We start from the raw sequence: 21,459 nt of genomic DNA on the forward strand, positions 1-21,459 counted from the left end.
TTCCACACAGACTTGTTTGTGCTGTGAAGAAAACGCGTCTTCTAAATTTGCCCAGGGATGTTGCTGGTAGAGCCTTCCTATAAACACTTCACTTCTTTATTTTCAGTGTGTGAAATCTTCTGTTCTATTTAGTTGGCAGATTTAAATAACTAAAGTTGATAACCAATACTAAAGTTGATAAGCAATATTAAACTTAGTGCCGGTTTGAAAGTTATTTTTATTAGATCAAAACACATAAAATTGCCATATTTAAACTCAAAGTTTATCCAGTATCAGTCGTTTTATGTTTTGACCTAATAGTTCCTTCTTTACCATGAGAGAGACAGAGCAATCCGAGGCTTGGGTTCAGGAGTCAAACAGACTCCTGGCCTTCAAACTATAGCCCAGTCATTTACGAGCTTTGTGATCGTGGACAATTATTTAATTTTGGTGCAGCCTCAGTGTCTTCATCTGAAAATTAGGGCTATTAATAGTATGCACTGCATTAAATCCTTGTGACTAGTAAAAGCATTAATGTGCACACTCTCCTGTTGGAGAGCGAGTGCTCCAAAAACATCAGTGAAAGTGATTATTACTAACATAGGATTTAATTAATTTTTTTTTTTTAAAGATTGGCACCTGGGCTAACAACTGTGGCCAATCCTCTTTTTTTTTCTCCCCAAATCCCCCCCATACATAGTTGTATATCTTAGTTGCAGGTCCTTCTAGTTGTGGGATGTGGGACGCCGCCTCAACGTGGCCTGACGAGCGGTGCCATGTCCGCGCCCAGAATCCGAACCCTGGGCCACCGCCCTGGAGCACGCGAACTTAACCACTCGGGCGCGTTGCCGGCCCCCTAATTAATATTTTGATTGTCTTTGCCACTTTTGCTTTTTCCTCTTCAATTTCCTGACTGGAGCTCCTGGTTTCTATGCACTGTTTCTGCACTCCTAGCCCATTGCGTTTTCTGGATTATCTCATTTGACGCTAGGAACACTCTGAGGTTTATGGGGTAGGATTTACTATCCCCTTTTCCAAACGAGGAAACCGTCATGTTACCTCTTCAGAGAGCACACAGTGAGTGAAAGCAAAGCCACAATGAGAATTCACAAATCTTTTCACCATGCCGGCTCTTATAAGGTCATTTGAAATGGACATCCCTGGGCTGCAAATATTCTAACGTTGATGGCACTGGGTCGACATGATCATTCTGAAGAAGTCTTCTTTTCATTTGTCATAAACTTCCATAGTAGCCGACATTTATTTAGGAATTAATTTGTACCCCACACGATATGCATAATACACGATATGTGCTTCTACCGTATACAAAAGAACTCCTTGAGACGGGCACTCTGATCATCCTTTCTTTAGGAACAAGGACACCCACCGAGAGCTGGTAAGGGGGGAAGCCAAGTGCTGACCGAGCAGCCCGCCTCCTGGTCCTGTGCTCTTAACCAGAGTGCGGTTACCTCCTGGATGGTCAGCTACACCGCAAGCTTTACTGCCTTTCAAGTTTCCACTGCTCCTCAAGCAGGAAATGTCAACACATCACATGGTTTCCGAAAAAAAACAAAAACAAAAAATGAAAACTTGGCTTCATTGAAATTTGACGCGCTGAATAGAAATTGTGTCCTAGGGGATTTGTACTCTCACGGGCAAGACTGTTAGATAATTTGCAGCGCCCAGAACTAAATGAAAACACAGGGGCCCCTTGTTAAAATATTATTAAGAATTTCAATTAGAATGCGAGGGTAGAGCAGTAACTGGAGAGCTGGGTCCTCCAGGGTGTGAGGGCCTGTGTGATGGACAGATGGCCCTGCTCACACAGCCCATGCTCCTGAATCTGGCCTTGCCCCTCTGCCGCTATCTTCTGCGAACCTGAATAAAGCCTCATCATACGAAAAGAACAGAAAAACTGGAGATCTTTTATGAAGTCTGATCCAGAATCACTCTGGTTTCTCCATCGAAAGCATCCTGAGGCAACGGACTTTTGCTAAAGTAGGAATTGAGAGGAAGCCGGGCTGCCAGCCCACAGGTCTGATTTCACATACTGAGAGTAAGAAGTACGGGACCAAGTTTCTTCTCAGCAGTCCAGAGTGACACGTAGTCAGGATGTGGGGGAAAGAAAGAGGAAGCTCTGGGGAACTCCCACCACTCCACAAAGATAGCCCTTGTTTCTTATCAGAGTGGTGGCAGGAACACGTAACACATGTCCGTGAGCCTTGCTTGTTTGGAGGGGTCCGTGTTAATTTACGTTTAAAATTAAGCCTGGTGTTGATCATCCAAATGCTTTGTTTTTTTTTTTCTTTTAAAATTATAGACAAAAATGATGTTTTTAGTCTTTCTTCCTTTTAAAAGTAAAAAATATTTGCATTTCTGAAAAACAGTTGTCATTAATTCTTGGACTTCGATTCCGTCTGTGGTGTACAGCAAAGGTGTTGTCTTTCGATCCTGTAAGCAGTCAAGAATCAGAGCAGGTGCTTTTACAATCAAAATATACAGATTCAAACTCAGGTCCCTCTCCTTACAGATTCTGTGACCTTGGGAAAGTTAATTAACCCCTCTGAGGCTCAGTTTCCTAATCTGTAAAATGAGAAAAAATTTGAAAATAATGACAACCCCAGGGAGTTTTTGCAAACATTCAATGCATAGCAGTGCTTAGCGCAATACCTGGCATGTTATGAGAACTCAACAAATTATGGGGACGTTATTTCATGTAAACACCATACATTTCATATATAAATACATTTACATTTCGTACATTGTGTAGTTTTACGTCTATAATATACATATGTGTGTGTGTACTCATACAAAACAGGTTTTTTAAGTTTCTAAGTTTTGGGCTCGCACATACTGGATGGGGGAAGTGCTTGGCCAGGACGACTAGCTATAAGAAACTTTCTCTTCAGGTTTCTGTCTGTCACTGCTAACTCAGCATTCAACTTTTACGGCATTCAGATTAAATTACCACTGCCTGCACAATTAGGGACTTTCTCAGCATAAACCCTACGATTCATATCAAGCAGATCGAGTGTTTACCTGAATGTAAATCTAATATAATCTTCAGAAAAAGCCAGGTGTGCTTCCATCTGAAACGCAGGCAACGTGCTTGACGTGCTTCCAGGTGCACGCAGGGCGTTGATTGCGATGCCTGAATTGCCCCTGAGTGAGGTTATCTTGCTTCGACACCGCCTCTCTCTCTAATCCCGAGCCACCTGATGTGTTTTTTATGTCTCTTGATTTTAATCACAGAAAATAAAATGGGAAATAGCTGAAGCTCTAGTGTCCTTTAGCTAGTTCACCGACAGAGCATATATCCAGGTTTGCCTCCAGAATTTGTTTCATAATTCCCTCAGAATTGTTATAACAGCTGTTCAGTTATTATACGCCCAACATAGAGTTTAACACAAACTGTCAACTTGAAAAGTGAAGAAAGAGCAGAAGCCTTTCTACATCCAACATAAACATTGCTAATCGTTAACTATGCAAATAACCATGAGAATAACGAGCGCTTCTCTGTTGCTTTGATAGTGAATAAAATAACTTCGACAGTTGTCTTTTCAAAATCTATTTGTGAAAGGAGCAATTTGCTTTGTGTCTCAGCTCCACAGGAAGTTCACTTGGAGGTTTGACGGAACTAATTATTTCTGAACTTTTGAATTATTAATATTGGCTCCGGATATGCAAATCAGACTGCGCTAACTTCGTCCGGCAGCACAGCACTGAGTCAGAAGCTCTGCCAAGCTGCTGGCAAAGAATTTCTGCCAAGGGATCGGGCCCTTCCACAGAATGGTAAGTTACAATGCAGCTCACGTCGCTCGGGTGTGAGGCGATGCCGGACCTCCTGTTAGTTAGGGGTTTCTTTTAAAAGAGGCTTGTGAGCGGTTCAGGTTTTAAGTAATGTTTAAATAAACCGTCTGAACTGTTGTTCATAAGTCCATGTAGAACAGCCAAAGAAACTAACAGGAAATCAATTTTTTTCCTCTGCGCTTATTTTTTACCAAATTTAGTGTCTTAATTGCCAAATACTAAATTTATTTTATTTAAAGAGGTTTGCTATATTTGCTAATGTTTTAGTTATTTATATTTCAACAAAAAGAGTAATTGGATTTGTTTAAATAAATATAACTATTTACGGAGAAAAATTAAATTTTCTAAATCATATGAAATAATCTATAATATATATTATTTATATATTATTTTATGTTATTTTATAATTATTTTATAAATTATTATATATTATTATACATATATAATATTTTCGTTTATAAAATATAATGTTAGAGGGAATTTTAAGTCATTCTAAAGATGAAATTCAGCATTTATGTTTGTAAAAATTATGTTATTCAAGAATATAACTCACTAAGAAAAAACGGAAAATTGCAGAAACCATTGCTATTATGCCTTCTAGAACTTTTTATAATTAGTGAAGTATTTCAAAGAAATTCATAAACACATAATTTGATACCACAATATCACTTTTTAATACCTTGACTTCTGGTGTAATTTCTGGAATATGTAAACAATGAAGTCATCAACATTAAATTATTGTATCTTTTCAATGTGAATATATTTTTTATTCAAATTATGAATGAAAAACTAAATTTGTTAAAAAAAACTCTTATTATCATGTAAATTTGCCTTAAGGAAGCAGTTAAGAATTAAAATTTCATAAGTGTTTTTTGATTAATTGTGATGATTATAAGAAAAAACAGTTTAAAAGCTAATAAAATATCAGATATTTTTTGTTTCAAAAATGTACATTTTAAAAAGGATGAAAACAATTAAAGTGAAAGAAATATTACTCTCAAACTAAAAATGAGTACTACTGATCTGCTTATGTGAGTAAATTAAATACTGTTTGTGGCTTAGTAACTCTAATGTGTTTAAATATATTTTTGGATGTATAATTAAAGGTTTTACTTTAATTGCCAATACCTAAAAAAAAACTGTTAAAAATAATTCATCTGCATCACGTATAACCTATTTATCATAATTTCTATTTCCTAAAAACTAAAATTGAACCACTAGAAAGCAGAAGAGATAATATTAATTTCATGAGGGAATTTCCCTTCAGTTGGGAATTTTGTGTAAGGGATCAGCTCACTTCATTAACGGAGTGGAGAATTGTGATGGCTGCTCTAAAAACACACCCACATAAACATCATCCAATTTAGAATTTAATACTCTAAAAACTGTGGGTCTTGGGCAGTTAAATTGGCCTGCAAATATTAGACAGCCTTATATTTATAAACCCAAACAATTTGTGAATATTATGGACTTAGGAAAATTATTTTAAGAGTGAAATAAATGCACCCAAAAAACAGATTATAAAACTTAATATTTTTGTAAAAGTAAATTCAAATAAATATTAAACTGTAGGAGGGGATCCAAATATTAGGAGTGGTAGGTTTACAGACGATTTTGCATTCTTCTTTTTGCCTATCTGCATTTTCTGAGAGGGCGTTACATAATAACATGCATTTTAAAAAGCTATTTTTTAAAAAATGAAGGCAGAAATCACTCTGAGAAGCAGGACAGCGGTTACTAGGCATTCGTTTTCCTTGTTCCAGTCCTGCATTCTCTGTGCTGACCAACTCCCTCACTGTCAATGCCAGTGGATGACTCGGAAACAGCAGAGCTCTCTGTGGCTCCAACACAGCCCCTAACTCACCTGAGTGTAGTTATTGGTAATCTGCTCCTAGGGATACAAGTCTTCACAGCTATATTTTCCTCCCATGGTGGTGAAAGCTTTCTGCTGTGCATAAGCTACTGACATAAGTCAGTACATTTAAGAACCAAGCAGGCAGAAAGATAAGAGTTATGAATAGAAAAAGAGGAAATTCAAAAATGAAACAAATGAATTTCTTGTCTAAAGGAAACATTCTATTGCCTTAATATGCACCTGAGTGTGTGCACCAGCTTTTTGAGTATTCCCAAAATAACAAATTTGCCCAGAACTAAGCCTTGAGAGACTCCAACATTTAAAGCTGGGGCAAAGAAGGATTAGACCACAAAAGAGACTGCAAAGAGAGAAGGAGGACAAGAAGGTGATTGCCGTGTCATAGGAGACAAGGAAGACAGTGCTTCTGGACGTCGTGGAATTGAAAGCAGCTGGGAGAAGAGTTAAAAATAATAGTGAAAATTATTGATCTAAAAAATAAAGCCCATTTTTTTGTGTGTGTGAGGAAGGTTGGCCTTGAGCTCACATGTGTTGCCAATCCTCCTCTTTTTGCTTGAGGAAGATGGCCCCTGAGCTGGAATTCTTGTCAATCTTCCTCTCCTTTGTATGTGGGATGCCACCACAGCATGGCTTGATGAGTGGTGTGTAGGTCAGCTCCTGGGATCAGAACCTGGGAACCCTGGGCTGCTGAAGCAGAGCACACAAACTTAACCACGGTGCCACTGGGCTGGCCCCAGAAGTCCACTTTTTAAAAAAAAGACCATTGAACTTTTTGCTGTATTTCTAGGAATTTTAAATTTTTTAATATTATCAAATACATGCTGACTTGGGGGAAAAAAAAAATAGAGGGTCCAGATAAACTGAAAGAAGAAAGGAGATAATAAAAATTATCTGGAATCTCATCACTAGGGATAAAACTATTAGTACTTTGGTACATGTCCTAGACTCTCTGATGTTTACTAATTTCAGATGTAGATTTCTAATTTTGGTGGGTGGTGGTGGTGAGAAAGATTGTCCCTGAGCCAACATCTGTCACCAATCTTCCTCTTTTTGCTTGAGGAAGATTGTCCCCGAGCTAACATCTGTGCCAATCTTCCTCTCTTTTTTGTATGTGGGATGCCACCACACCATGGCTTGATGAGCAGTGTATAGTCCACGTCTGAGATCTGGACCCCGGGCTGCCAAAGCAGAATGCACAAACATAACCACTATGCCACTGGGCCAGCAGTTAAATTAACCTTAATTTTTAAAATTAATCCTAGAAGATACATACTAAATTTTACCTTCTACAAATGTGTGTGTAAATCACAGCTACCACTGCTGCAGTTGTCTATTTTGAATATTAGTCATATTGTATTTAGTGTCAGCTTTTATAGTGAAATAGAACAATGGGCTTAATTTGCTGGACTTACTATTTATCTGACCTTGGAGGAAATATTTATAAAAATGTTTCATAAACAGTCAAGGGTTTCTGTTCATCTCTCCGCTCAGCAGGCATTTACAGACCATCTACTATCCGGTAGTCACTGTGCCAGATGTAGAAGATAAACTACGAGTAAGATAAAGTTGTTAGAAATGCTAACAAGCTCTGTCTGCAATGAGAGCATAAAATGGGGGGACCTAATTTAGACTGAATGTGTCAGAGAGCCTATCTTGGGAGACCTACGCTTTAACTGAGTTCTGAAAGAAGTATAGTTTGAGACAGTATGTTATGGGGCAAGGATCACAGGGGGAAAGGTCAGTGAGAAGAGATTCAGTGAACTGAACATCAGGAAAGGTCTCTGTGCGTTCAAAGAACATGAAGAAAGATGAGCAAGGAGGAGAGTAATGCCAGGGGAGGTGGATGTGGAGCACAGGACCCAGATCATGAAGGCCTTGAAGTCCCCATCAAGGATTTCATACGTTATGCCCTTGACAGTGGAAAGTCATTTAAGTGTTTAGGTTGAGAGAGTAAGATGATCAGAATTTTGGTCGCAGTTTTTCAAGATTGTTTAGCTATCGTGTCAAAGGTAGATTGAAAGGGGGCCAAAGAAGATGTGAGGAGACCATAAGAGGATGTGATGTAGTCCAAGATAAAGAGGATGGTGGCCTGGACTAGAACGGTGGTGAAGGCGACGGAGCAAGAGTGACGGATTTGAGAAGTATGCAGCCATTCTAGCCAACAGGCCTTGGTAGTTCATTCATTATTGGAGGTAAGCTAGAGATGACGTTGAGGATGTTGCTTAGATCTCTGAGGTGAGCACCTGGGTAAATGGTTGGCCATCGACTGACTTAGGTGGGGCCGCAGCAGGATCAAGAAGGAAGTCAGGAAGTTTAGTGTCGGATTCCTGGAGGCAGAAGTGCCAGGAAGAGGTCAATCAGCAGTCATAAGTATAAAAATCTAGAGTTTAAAAGACAGACCCAGGCTGGGATATAAATCTGAGAGTTGTTGACATATATGGTCATTAAAACTAGAAAGTAGATGAGATCATCCAGGCAGAGTCTAGATGAAGAAGGAGCTTAGTACTGAGCCCTGAGGAACTCAACATTTAACACTTAGGCCAAGAAGGCTTAGGCCACAAAGAGTCTGCCAAGAACAAGCAGAGAGGAAGAAGGAAAGCAGCAGATGGCCATGTTAGGGAAGGCAAAGGCAGGGAGTGTGTCCAGAAGGGATGGTGAGAAAAACAGCTGAGAAGTCAAGGAAGGAGAGGAGAGAGAAATGACCATCGAACTGAGCAATCTGAGGCTATTTTGGTGAGGGGTATGTCAGAAGACAAACCGGAGCAGGGGGAAAAGGGATGGGAGGTCAGATTGTCAGTGAAGACAGCTCTTTTGTAAATTGAGCTATGATGAGGAGAGAAACGTGTGCGAAGAGTGTTAGGAATAGCTGTCTATGTCTTCTTTTTCTCAAGACTGATGAGACCAGAGTATTTAAACGCTAGTGAAAAGGATGCGGTTGAGATGGAGAAGAAGGCTGAAGAGACAGGAAAGAGAGAAGATAGATAACATAGGAATCTTGAGAATTTGAGAATGAATTGGGTCTGGAGTAAGCCCAGAGGAAGAGACATTCTCTGTCATCATGAGAAGGGTGGAGGAGAGGATAGGTACAGAGTCAGGAACCGGAGAGTGGACACCCAACAAACGGGCTCCATCTCAGGGAGCTTGAAGGCAAAACTATCTGCTGCAGATGCATAGGGTGGAGTAGGCGGAAGAGATCTGAAAAAATTGCAAAAGACATGAAATTGAGAAAGCTAATAAATGGTTGGGGATGTGAGACAGCAGTTCGACTAGACAACCTCAGAGGTGTCTGCTTGGTTCGTCAGCAGCCTTCATGTGTCCACTGCCTGAGGAGGTTTCTGTCCGGCTGTGTCTACAACTGGACTTACCGGCAGGGTGCCGTGGCAAGACTTGAGGAGAGGCTTAGAGCAATTTAGGATGTTTTAAATTAAGTGATTAAAATTAATATCAAATATTGAATTCATCGTATCTACAATTCCATGAATTATTTTTGTAAAGAAAACACTCTCAATATACCAGCAATCTTTAACTGAAGAAACCACTTAAATTGGACAAAAGTAGCTATGAGTTTTCCAGATGCCTTCAGCACCCCAGATTCTGCTCAATATCCACACACTTCCCAGAGAAAGCAGCTCCGGTGCATTGTTCATATTTTGCTCTATTTACCAAAACACAATATTGAAAGAATCATTTGACTGCAACTAACACTCAGAATGCTATTCGCCAAAGATATTTTTATAAAATTTTATTTTCAGCTTTGCTTTTTCCTCACTACAAGTAAGTAGGATTTAACACTTAACAATGACAATCTAGTACATTTTTTAAAAATTCGAGTTCTTTAAATGCCCTATGTAAACACAAACAATCTGGCCTCATTACAAGAGAGAAGATGACAGGTGAGCAAGACATGTGAGGTTTGAATGAATCAGATTGCCTATTTTCACAGCCCCTATTTGGAAGGTGCTATGATGGAAGTCTTTTTTCTAGATGTCTGACCTCAGGAAGATATTTAATTTTCCAAAACTCAGTGCCTTCATGCGTAAAGTGAAAGTAGCAGCAGTTCCCACTTCATTATGTCGCTGTGAGTATTAAATGAGATAATCCTTGGAAAGTGGTGAGCATAGTGCCTGGTTCACTATAAGCTTTCAGTAAATAGTGGCTGCTGTTATGATTTCTAAGAGTTTTCAACTTCATATTTTAAATTGTAAAAAATCATGTTTTAAAACTGGAATTCCATTTAAAAAATTTAATAAAATAAGCACAATTCTTTGACAATATGGAACAAAGTAAAAGCTATTAAAATGGTAAGACTGGAGTTATAAAAATCCCTGTTTCCTCTTGTAGATTATGGTTCCATTCAGTTTAACTCAGCAGAATTTGTCAAACAACTCTGATTCGCCGGCGACCATGGTAGGTCCTGGAGACACAGAAATGAATTAGACTCTCCTCGTCCCTTACTTCACTGCACTCTTCCTTAACCTCTTTGCTGTTTGTCAAGTCCTCTATGTGTGTTTCCACCTCAGGGCCTTTGCACGTGCCTTTCTCTCTCTCTGGAACTCTCTTTATCATTATACATGTATTTATTTTTTTATTCTTCCCAAGAGAGGATAAACCATTTGAGATTAGGAACTTCACTTTCCTCTCTGCTGTTACTCCCAGTGCCTAGCATGCAGTTCAAAGGTACTCAATAAATATTTGTTGAAATAATATATTAGTGACATATATGCGTATACTTATATGTATATATATATGCACTCCTTGCTAATGTAACCTGCTCTCCATAGTTCAACTTTGCAGGGGTTTTTTTTATTATTATGCCAAGCACGGTTTTCTCTTTAGTCACAGTCTGGTGTTTCATCCTTGTATTTTCTCTCTCCTTTAGGCACTGAATACAACTTGCACGAACTGGCTGGCTGCAGAGGCTGCCCTGGAGAAGTACTACCTTCCCATTTTTTACGGGGTTGAGTTCATTGTGGGGCTCCTCGGGAATACTACTGTTGTTTTCGGCTACCTCTTCTGTCTGAAGAACTGGAACAGCAGTAACATCTATCTCTTTAACCTCTCCATCTCTGACCTGGCTTTTTTGTGCACCCTTCCCATGCTGATGAGAAGTTACGCCCACGGGAAATGGATGTACGCGGACGTGCTCTGCGTGATCAACCGGTATGTGCTTTACGCCAACCTCTATTCCAGCATTCTGTTCCTCACGTTCATCAGCATCGATCGGTACCTGCTCATGAAGTATCCCTTCCGGGAACACTTTCTGCAAAAGAAAGAGTTTGCTGTCTTAACCTCTTTGGCCATCTGGATTTTGGTAACCTTAGAGCTATTGCCTATGCTTTCTCTGATAAACCCTGTCACAGATGACAACAACACCAAGTGCAATGATTATGCAAGTTCTGGGAAGCCCAGAGACAACCTCAATTACAGCCTGTGTCTAACCTTCTTAGGGTTCCTCATCCCCCTTTTAGTGATGTGCTTCTTCTATTTTAAGATTGCTCTTTTCCTGAAGCAGAGGAGCAGGCAGGTGGCGACTTCTTTGCCCTTAGAGAAGCCTCTCCACCTCATCATCATGGCGGTTGTGATCTTCTCTGTGCTCTTCACGCCCTACCACATCATGCGGAACGTGAGGATCGCTTCCCGCCTGGGGAACTGGACGCAGCACCAGTGCACCCAGGCCATCATCAGCACCTTCTACATTGTGACCCGGCCTGTGGCCTTTCTGAACAGTGTAATCAACCCTGTCTTCTATTTCCTCATGGGAGATCACTTCAGGGAGATGCTGATGAGTAAACTGAGGCACCTCTTCAAATCCCTTACATCCTTTAGAAGATGAGCTAACGGGCTGATGTTTTCATTCAGGGAAATGGGAGGTGCTCGTGTAACAGAGTGTTATACACATGCAGCTATAAGCCAGCTAGAATTTTATTCAACGCATAGACATAAACCAGAGAGGGCCACTTCATTGCTCCTGTTTTAAAGACATGTACCCAGCGTATGTGAAAAGAAGAGGATGGGAAGTCTTCACTGGTTTCTTCACCTAAGATTTGAAAGGAGTTGGACGAGCACTGTCTAACGTTTGAGCATTTAAGTCCAAAATCTTAGGTGTTATAAGGACATGGTCAATCAGTGTAAAAGGACTGGAAGGTTAATAAAACAGAAAGTTGTCTGCATTTAATCCAGATTGTAAAAAAAAATTGCATTGGCAACATTCTGTGTGTTGTTCTTATGCATACGATCCTGTAAGTTTATGTGAGAACTGAGTAACAGAAGATTAACATGCATGATTAAATGTTGTTGTTAGCAGCTGTGCTCTTGAGCAAGTTTAAAGCAAACGGTAACAGCAACAAGCAAGAAAGAATATAATGAGTTCAAGGATGCTTGTAAGATATTTCTTTATATTGATCATGAATTTGGGTCCAGTTTTAATTATAAGTCCTTTTTTTGTTTTTAGTGCAAAGAATCATGTCAAATAGACCCTAAAGAGAGAATTCAACAAAGAGAGAGGCATGTCTGAGCTTGGCTCTGAGGGGTTTAAGTGTAAAGGATTTTATGAAAATACTAGACAGAGATACGAAGGAGAGTTACAAAACCCTCAGAGTTACAGAACACAAAGTGTCTATGAGGAAGCCCAAAGCAAGACAAAACAAAACAAAACAAAATGAGTATGTTGTTTTTATGATGATTGTACCATCTAGTGCTTTATTATCACAATTTTATTTTTGGTGCATGGAAATATATTAAGTTCCTTGGCCTTCCTGCTCTTGACTACATAGTAAACTTTAAAATATATAAATATCATCAAAACAGCAAACAAAAGGAAATGAAATGTAATAGCAAAATTTGTTGGGTTAATTTTCCCTTTTGGAAGGAAGTCACACACAGTTTCTCCCCCATACACAGTTTTTCTAGTGAGCAATAGGTACTTTACAAGGACAAATTTGTCTTAGAGAGAGTGACTCGCATCTGGAGTGAAGCTCGTTTCCATTGAACATTATATATGACCATTGGAGGAAATGTTCTAAACAAGATGCACTTCATGAAAGTGTGGAACACAAGGAATATTTATGTGCATATAAATGTAGATTATCAGAGGAGGGTTAGTTAGACACCATTCTATGCCACAAACCAAACTAAGGAAAACAAAAACCAAGTGCAGCATTAGCTTTTTAACGTCAAATGACTATCATATAATAATTCACTTACTATATGCAATAAAATGGGTCTGTGGCCACTTGTCTACGCTCCTTTTCTTGAGGTCATTATCTTTAGCATGAAAGATAAAACAAACATGCGCAAAGACATGGAAGTCCATTGTCCTTCCCGTCTGAGATAATATTCCTGTTCTGGTGATATCATATTCTGATATTGCCAAAACTCAAAATATTCCCAGTTAATGCTTCTACAGTGCGAGCAACTGAAATATTGTAAAAACACATTATTCACAAAGGACTTATTTTCTTGCCAGCATTAGGCTTTAAGATATTTTTTTCATGCCTTGTCTTTATAATCAATATTTTAAAAATCTCAATGTAATTTTATAACTGCCTGATAATAAACTGAAAACAGAATCTCCTGAATTTCCTCCTCAGAAAAGGCCCCCAAAGGGCCTTAGGAAAGGAGTGTTTGATTGTTTCTGCAAACTTATCAACGTACAATTTAAGGAGTGGCAGTGGTGGACTCTTTCTAACAGCATGGTGAAACATTTTGTAAAACCATATACTCTTACATAGACCCTGTAACCAAAATCTTAAATAATTTCATAGCACATTTCTTAGTTCTTTTCTTGCTCTAATCTGTCATGTGGTAGCTTAATCCTTAACAGACCTGTACTAAAATTATAAGAGCCATTTCATCTGCTTTTTAGATGACTAAGAATCACGGACAATAAATAATGGAAATCCTTTCTGGGTTTGTGATTTTCAAAGGAAAAACTGCTGGGCTTTGGTATCGTGTCTTTTCATTGGCTCCCTAGTGTCTTGAGAATCACGTCTAAACTATTTGGTCCAGTATTTTGCCGTCCGAATCCACCTACTCGTCATGCATTCTCACATTGTTGTCGTAAACTATACCCTCCAGCCAAAGGTAGCTACTTCACTTCATTATATTCAGAACTCTCCTCACTGTGTACACCTGGATGCTCATGCCTGTTCCACCATGCCCACGTAGAAAAATCCTAAGCATCTTTTGAGGCCCATCTCATCTGTCACTCTTTCTTAACGTCATCCTTTAGATCTTCTCCAAAAATCTGGACATAAATCCGTCTACCTCTGGGATTTCAGACTGCTTTTAAGTACGATTTTTATGAAATGTATTTTTTTTTACCCTATATTACACTTGTTTACCTTCAAGTCAACTCTAAGTTCTGCAAATGGAAAAATCATATCTAATTTTTTACTGTCTTCATAGCGCCTAGCAAGGTACATTTTAAATGGTTGTTTGTTATGCATGAATATCTTAGAGAACAAATTAGAATTCAATGCTCCTTTTTCGTGTGCATGATCAAGCTGTTTTTGTCATCACTGCTTCTGTAAGTAATACTATTTTACAGGACGAATAGAGCGTATATACACAAATACAGGCGCCAGCCATTGCCCTGTCCCTTGTATTATCCTCTATACTTTTGAGCATAGTTTTAATGGATGCTTAAAAATCTGTGTCTGCTAGTTCCAAATCTGGGTCATTTCAAAGTTGGTCTCCATTGACTGCCTTTTCTCTTAAGTATGGGTCACAACTTCCCGTTTCTTCATATCTCATAAATTTGGATTGTATTCTGGACATGATGAATAACATGTTGTGGAGACTGGATTCTGTTCTGCTCCATCGAAGAGTCCTGATATTTTGTTTCATGGCTGAACTCAAACTCCAAACTCTGCAATCTCAGTTCAGTTATTTTAGCCTTAGTTAGGCTGCTTAGAATCAACCCATCACATCCATAGTTCAGAGGTCAGCTAGACACTTGAGCAGAGTTTGTATACAAGAAGTAGGGTTCCCTTTCTAAGTCTCTCCTCTCAAGGATCACCCTTTACTTTTGAGCTGCTGAGTACACCTTGAATTTGTCCTTTGCTTTCTCGTGCCAGATAGAGTACAGGTTTCTGTCTGAATTTTAGCAACACTACATAGGCTGATGAGGACCTTTGCCTAGACTAAAAGTTGTTAACAACATAAATGGGAGTGCCACTTAGCTCCTTTTACTTCTTCCGTTACTGACGCCCTCCCCATGTCTGCCTCCTTTTGCTCACTCTTTAGTGCCTTCCTCTGGCTGGTTGTTTATTCATTGCTGGAGGTTACAGATGTTACTTTCGGGAAGTGAGGTTCCCTAAGAGTTACTACACCATTGCTAGAAACAGAAGTAAATATGCTTAACTAGATTATATAACTCTACACCCTAAATAGTTTAAATGCTCACTCACAGTTTCTAAAAATTCCTAAGGCCTGATTTCATCTTGACCATCTTTTGACTTTAGCTTCTGCATTCGTTCATGTTTCCTCTCTTTTCCCTTGTGTCAGCTTTGGTTTTAAATTTAGCCTCTGCAATGATTTCCAACAGAAGGCAGTTAAAAGAAGCGCAATAATTTTACTGAAAGCAAATGTCACTCACCACCCATTGTCTTGCCTTTTGCTGTCTATCAGCCTTCCCTCAGCCTAGGTCCCCACTCTGCCTCATAAAAGGTAATTTTGCCCCACTTTGAGACTTGGGCACTGAAAATATTTGAATGCCCCAGTGGTCTTACCAAAGAATTTTCTTCAACAAATGTAGGATTGTCCATAAAAGAAATTCTTATTTCAAATCCAAAGGAAATTGAAGTTTCTCCCATCTTACAGATATACTTCTCAGTTTTTTATGATAAAGATTTAAAACATTCTTATCTATTGTAATAGGAAGGGAAGTGTGTAGGGAAAACCTCCATTCTCCTGGAGAATTTTCCCCATCAAGCAGTTCTCTGCAATATCAGCTGAGTGTCCTACAAATTTAACTCCATTCTGACACTATCTACCTGGAGAAAGCATCAGAGCCCACAGATTAAGAGGTCAGTCTTATGAGACTCATGAGACATTGTCCCACTTCAGATGCCCATTGAAAGTAGTAGGTCCCCAGGTTTCCCACAACATCTGTCTGACTTGGCTACAAATTGCAGATTCTCAGGACTCCCTCCTCTGGTCTGATTAGTTTGTTAGAGTGGCTTGTAGAACTCAGGGAAACACATACTTACATTTATCAGTTTATGAAATGATATGATAAGGGGTACAGATGAACAGCCAGGTGAAGAGAAACAAAGGGTGAGGTCTGGGAGGGTCCTGAGCACAGAAGCTCCTGCCTCCACGAGGTGGGGTGTGTTATCCTCCCAGTACATGGATGTGTTCACCAATCTGGAAGCTCTATTATCGCCATACTTTTGGGATTTTTATGTAGGCTTCCTCATATAGGAACGATCAATTATAACTCCATTTCCAGCCCTTCTGCCCTCTCTAGAGAAGTAGGGGGCAGGCCTGAAAATTTCAAGCTTCTAATCATGGCGTGGTCCTTCTGGTGACCAGCCCCCATCCAGGAGTCCAGGAGCCCAGGAGCCCACCCAGAGTCACTTCATTAGAACATAAGATGCTCCTACCGTTCTTATCACTTGGGAATTTACAAGAGTTTTTGAAGCCCCATATGAGAGATGGGATCAAAGACCAACATATGAGTCATGCATAGCTTAACAATGGGGATACATTCTGAGAAATTTGTCCTCAGGCGATTTTGTCATTGTGCGAACGGGACAGAGTGCACTTACACAAACCTAGATGGTATAGCCTACTACACACATAGGCCATATTACAGGCCATCTTACAGGACCACCTTCATATATGCTGTCTGTCATTGACCAAACATCATTATGCAGTGCGTGAATGTGTCTACTCGCTATTATCTCACAGGAAGGAAGGCAGTGGAGTAAGGCACACTGGACAAAACACAAGAGTGATGAGAATTCAAGTAGTTAGACCACTTCCACAAACACTTCAGTGTTTACGTGCTAAGATGGTAATTTTGAGCCCAGCATAGCTTCTTCTCACTTCTTTCTAGCGCCTCTCTGCTGTCGAGTGTCATCAACAGGCCACATATTTAGTCAGCTAACTATGAACAAGAGCGATTAACTATAAGTGTTGAATATGTCAGGATATAAAATAACATTTACAAATGTGCAGTTATATAAAAATACATATTTTTTCCCCCAGAGCTGTCTACCATCACGTGAAAGGGGTTCTTCTTTATGTCCTTATAATGTGGAAGAATGTAGAAGAATGTATAATGCGGAAGAAGCGTTAGGTTCCCAGTTGTCATATCTCTGACTAGATTCGTATGTCCAAATTAGTGCGGAAACCCCACTTTGGTCTTGAGTTCAAGCTCACATTCAGATCCAGGCTTACCAGTAACCACGCAAGTGCTTCCATCCCCATTTGCTGTGGATTCCTGTGGGAATACTAGATTTGTTGGAGCCTAGAGGAAAAGAAATGGGATAATTCAGGCACCAAATCCCATCCTAAGCCATCAAGACAATAATGGTAATAGCAAACACTTAGGTAGCACTTAAAATGTACCAGCCACAGTTGCTCTAGCATGTTATATATTTTAATTCCTTCAACTCTCACCAAACCCCATGAAGGTTACAGATGAAGAAAGCAAAGCATGGAGAGTTAATGCCTTGCCGAAGGTCATACAGCCAATAAGAGACAGGGACAGACTTCAGAAACCACACTCTTGGTCCCCAAGCAGTAGACCAGAACTGCATGGAAGTTCCTACACTTCAGGGCCATTTTTAGATTCTATATAAGGATGTTTATTTCATAATTTGTCATATCCTTTCACCCAGTGTTGTCTTACGACACAGTTCTAAGGAAGAGAACTCAGGGGCGATGTGACAATGAGTTTTAGAACGGGCTCTTGAGTCATAGTCTCACTGTATTTACTCATGCAGGATACTGCGTTCATTTAGAATCTTGAATTTAATCATGTGGTATGGAATCCAGGGGTAATGTTTTCACAAGATACAATAAGCTTAAGCATATGTAATATGTCAAAATAGAAATTTCTCTAAATAACGATGAAGTGTATAACGTTTATAGGAAGCTGGCTTCTTGAGTAATGCAGTTTTAAATCCTATGACCCAGAACCCTGTGAGTATCTTTTAGGGAGATTTCCAAACAGAATCAATGACTCATGTTCATATTTTGACTAAATGCGAATAATATGGAGAATATTTCATTAGAAAATTTCCTTTTCTGGAGCTTCCTACTGAAAGTAACAATGTATTCAAATACAAAATTTGCTCTTGTGCTATATAACATGTAATTAGACTTATTAACTCTAGCTGTAAATATATTGATTTGAACTGATTCCTAAAGGTAGTAAATTATAATCCTTTCCATGTCTCATTTAAATCTATGTAGATCAATACTTGAAATGCATAATGTCATACTGATGTGTGTGTGTATGTCACATGAAGAAAAGGAACAAGGAATGTGCTGTATAAAATTACTGGCTTTGTCTTGATAACACGTTAGATCCCTGAGAACCTGGCCATATTGGCTGTATTGTTGTCTCCAATGTACTATTGGGGAAAGGCTTTCGGAAATGAAGAACGCAAACTCTCAATGACAATCTCTTTTGAAATTAAGTCCAAGGGATGACCCAAATTTTAATCCACTAAGACATAAACAAGAAAGCCATTTAAAAACTACTGTAAAACATTATTTTCAGTGAGAAAACACTGATATGGGGAGGAGAGATTTTAAATTTGTTCTCCTAAAAGTGTAGCTTTCTTCATTTAAGATTTAACTCTTAAGAATACAAACAGTTTAAAGTGAATTTAATGAAAGCTCATTTCAGAGCTTTCCATCTAAAGTGCACTGAGTTAAAATGGAGAAAAGTACATGTTTTAAAAGTCTGCATTCAAGCTAATTTGTGGTAAACTTTAAAATTATTATCACAGGGGAAAGGATAAGGGGATACATTCTGGGACTTATTAACAGTTGCTGAAAAAGCTGACGTCCCAGCTTGTATTTATTACCTTGCACCCACTTCCTGTGGTTTTCAAAGGATCAAAAACTAAGTAATAATATTTGATATGTTAGTAAATTGGCACATTCTACAAGACTTCTAATGTATACAATAGAAACTATTACCTCGACTTTAAGCTCCAGTTGTGTCCACAGCTGGGAAAAAGGCTTGCGTTGGTGAGCTGTGGAGCAGGGCAGCGTGCATTTTATGTGTATGAAGAGCTCCACAGAGGAGAGTCCATCACTGATGAAAGAGGGTAAATTCAGCCCATTCTTGTCCAGGACAAGGCCTTAGACACAGGAGATGGGTGATTCTCAGTGCAACACAATGTGGGTCACTTAGATTTTTCTTCTGGCCCAAGTCCTGCAGATTCGTGCAGATTCCTGTCTGAGTTCTACGGAGAAAAGTGGATATAAACTAATTCAAGGGGTGTTGTTTCATTAGAACCTTTGTAAAACATGGAGGGACAAGCAGCATAGCTTTTGAGCAACACTCCTCCCACACACGGACATTAGCCCAAACCCCCATATAGTGCAAGATAAACATAAAGAAGAAAGATTCTCCCACGCTTAACCCTCGGAACATCAAGCTTAAACTTAAACGAAATAATATCCTCTGGCAACGGTGGTGGTTTCTGTTAGAATTTATGATGCCAGATCTCACCGGAAGTACCCATCAGGAGCAAAGTGGTTAGTCAGATCAGATTAGCAATTAGATTCAGCGGTCTCAGCAGGATGCCATGAAAAAAAAAATCTGCAACAGAAGCAGAGAAGGTGGAGCTGGCCCAGTGGCTTAGAGGTCAGGTTCACTAGCTCCACTTTGGCAGCCCAGGGTTCGCCAAATCAGATCCTAGGCACAGACCTACACACCACTCATCAAGCCATGCTGTGGTGGCATCCCACATAGAAGAACTAAAAGGACTTACGACTAGGACATACAACTATATACTGGGGCTTTAGGAACAAAAAAAAATAGAAGGGGAAGATTGGGAACAGATGTTAGGTCAGGGCCAACCTTCCTCACCAAAAAAAAAAAAAAAAAGAAGAGGAGAAGGAAGCATGAGCATATTTATGAGCATAAATGAGACAGATCCCAGTGGCCTTACATAAATAAACCCTGGGCAGGATTTTAGACATGCTGAGGTGGTAAAGCATAAGCAAGAAAAAGTGTTGGTATTCTGTGATTCCATTTATGCTCATAAATTGGTGGACCTGGAGAAAATCTTGACCTACATATATAAATTTGCTGTATAGAGAGATAAATACATACGTTTAATACATTCAACAAGAAAGTAAACTTCACTACATCACCCATGCAATCATTTAGTTCCTGTCACATTTTCTCCCATGACAAGAATCCCAATTCTCAACAACATAAAGAATGATAGATTTACAATATCACATAATTTCTCTTTCTCTTCCAGCTTACACACAAAAAGTGTCAGAATGTCAATATTGACACTAGCATAAATAATGTGATTTATAAAATCATTTTAAGATAGATATTTTATTTTTCATTTATTTTTGTCCTTAGAATATACTTACTAAAGATGGATAGTCTATCTCATATTTTAAAGTCAGTTAGAATAGTTTCTCTCAGTGTAGTTATATCAGTAACTGGATTCACTTTTAGTTTCATTCTTTGCACTTTTAATATCAGCATATATGGTAGGCAGTCGCCAACGACCTCCACCTGTCCTTTTCTTCCTTGACGTGTGTGCCACTCTTCACCTTAGAGATGGAGCTAGTCTCCCCACATCTTGAATCTGGGTTGGCCTTGTGCCTGCTTTGACCAGTAGAATGTAGCAGAGGTGATTTCCTGGGATTTCTGAGTCCAGGACTTCAGAGAACTGCCAGCTTCTGCTTTCTGCTTTCTTCTTCTTGAATCTTCTTGGAACCCAGACATCAGGCTTGAGGAAGCCCAAGAAGCCTTGATGATAGACCCATGTGGAGAAGAATCATGACCCCTAGTGAGAGTCTCAGCTAAGCCCCCTGCAGACAGCAAGCGCCAACGTGAATGGAGCCATTTGGACCCTCCAGCTCTGGAGCCTACTCTTCTGTGATTTTGTAAAGTAAATTTAAAAATGGCCACATATGTCTTGAGATCTCCTGGCTTTCCTACCCACTCACCCATTTGTTTAACCTGGAACTTCTCTTTCCTTTAGTCCCATTGACATACATTGTCCTTTTCCATTTGGATGCTATGCCCAGAAGTTTCCCATCAGAATGGGACTTTGTCCTAGAAGACAGCTTCAGCTGATTAATTTTGAAAATTCATAGGACCCCTAATTGTTCCAGGAACTGCGCTCTTGACTGTGGACCTCCTGAGCTCGCTCAAGATGCAGAACTTTAAAATCCACCCCCCACCCCCACCCCACCAGGTTGCAGCTGCTCTTCTCTAATTGGCCCGTCACTCTTTCAGTGAGTAATTGTTGGCAGTTTGGGAGTTCTCCTGTTTTCAGGTCCATCAGATTTCATTCCTTCCATCTACTTCCTCCCTCTCCAGCATGGTCATTATTTTCCCAGGTACATGATTCGGTTTGTGGGGATCCTGTATCTCCTAATTTGACTGAAGATGTTTTGAATGGAGTTTTGGTTTATTATCCTAGTTGCTCTGTCTGTTTCTATGGTAGCAAATTGGGCATTTGCTGTTGTGAATATTAATCAACTCATCCCACAAGTGAGGGAAAGGCAACCTAGAGGGTGTAAGAGAGAATCAGACAGATTTGGATTACAATCTTAGTTGTGCCACTTACTAGCTA

The 21,459-nt window shown here is 39.5% G+C and overlaps 1 protein-coding gene across 1 annotated transcript; it reads left to right on the forward strand.

The window, feature by feature from the left end:
• The first annotated feature begins 9,531 nt into the window (after positions 1 to 9,531).
• SUCNR1 (succinate receptor 1) lies at positions 9,532 to 13,910 on the forward strand. Its single transcript, XM_046655499.1, has 2 exons — positions 9,532 to 10,069; positions 10,542 to 13,910. Exons 1-2 carry the CDS (start codon positions 10,007 to 10,009, stop codon positions 11,493 to 11,495), a joined length of 1,017 nt encoding a protein of 338 aa, XP_046511455.1. The 5' UTR covers positions 9,532 to 10,006; the 3' UTR covers positions 11,496 to 13,910.
• The last annotated feature ends 7,549 nt before the right edge of the window (positions 13,911 to 21,459 follow it).

Source organism: Equus quagga, chromosome 1 (assembly GCF_021613505.1).
Source record: "Equus quagga isolate Etosha38 chromosome 1, UCLA_HA_Equagga_1.0, whole genome shotgun sequence".
NCBI lineage: Eukaryota > Metazoa > Chordata > Mammalia > Perissodactyla > Equidae > Equus > Equus quagga.

What these genes read in the sequence shown, in the direction of transcription:
- SUCNR1 (XM_046655499.1), top strand. Translation starts at nt 10,007, where the DNA reads ATGGTTCCATTCAGTTTAACTCAGCAGAATTTGTCAAACAACTCTGAT. An exon ending in CTGATTCGCCGGCGACCATG is followed by an intron (nt 10,070 to 10,541) that starts GTAGGTCCTGGA and finishes TCTCTCCTTTAG; the next exon opens with GCACTGAATACAACTTGCAC.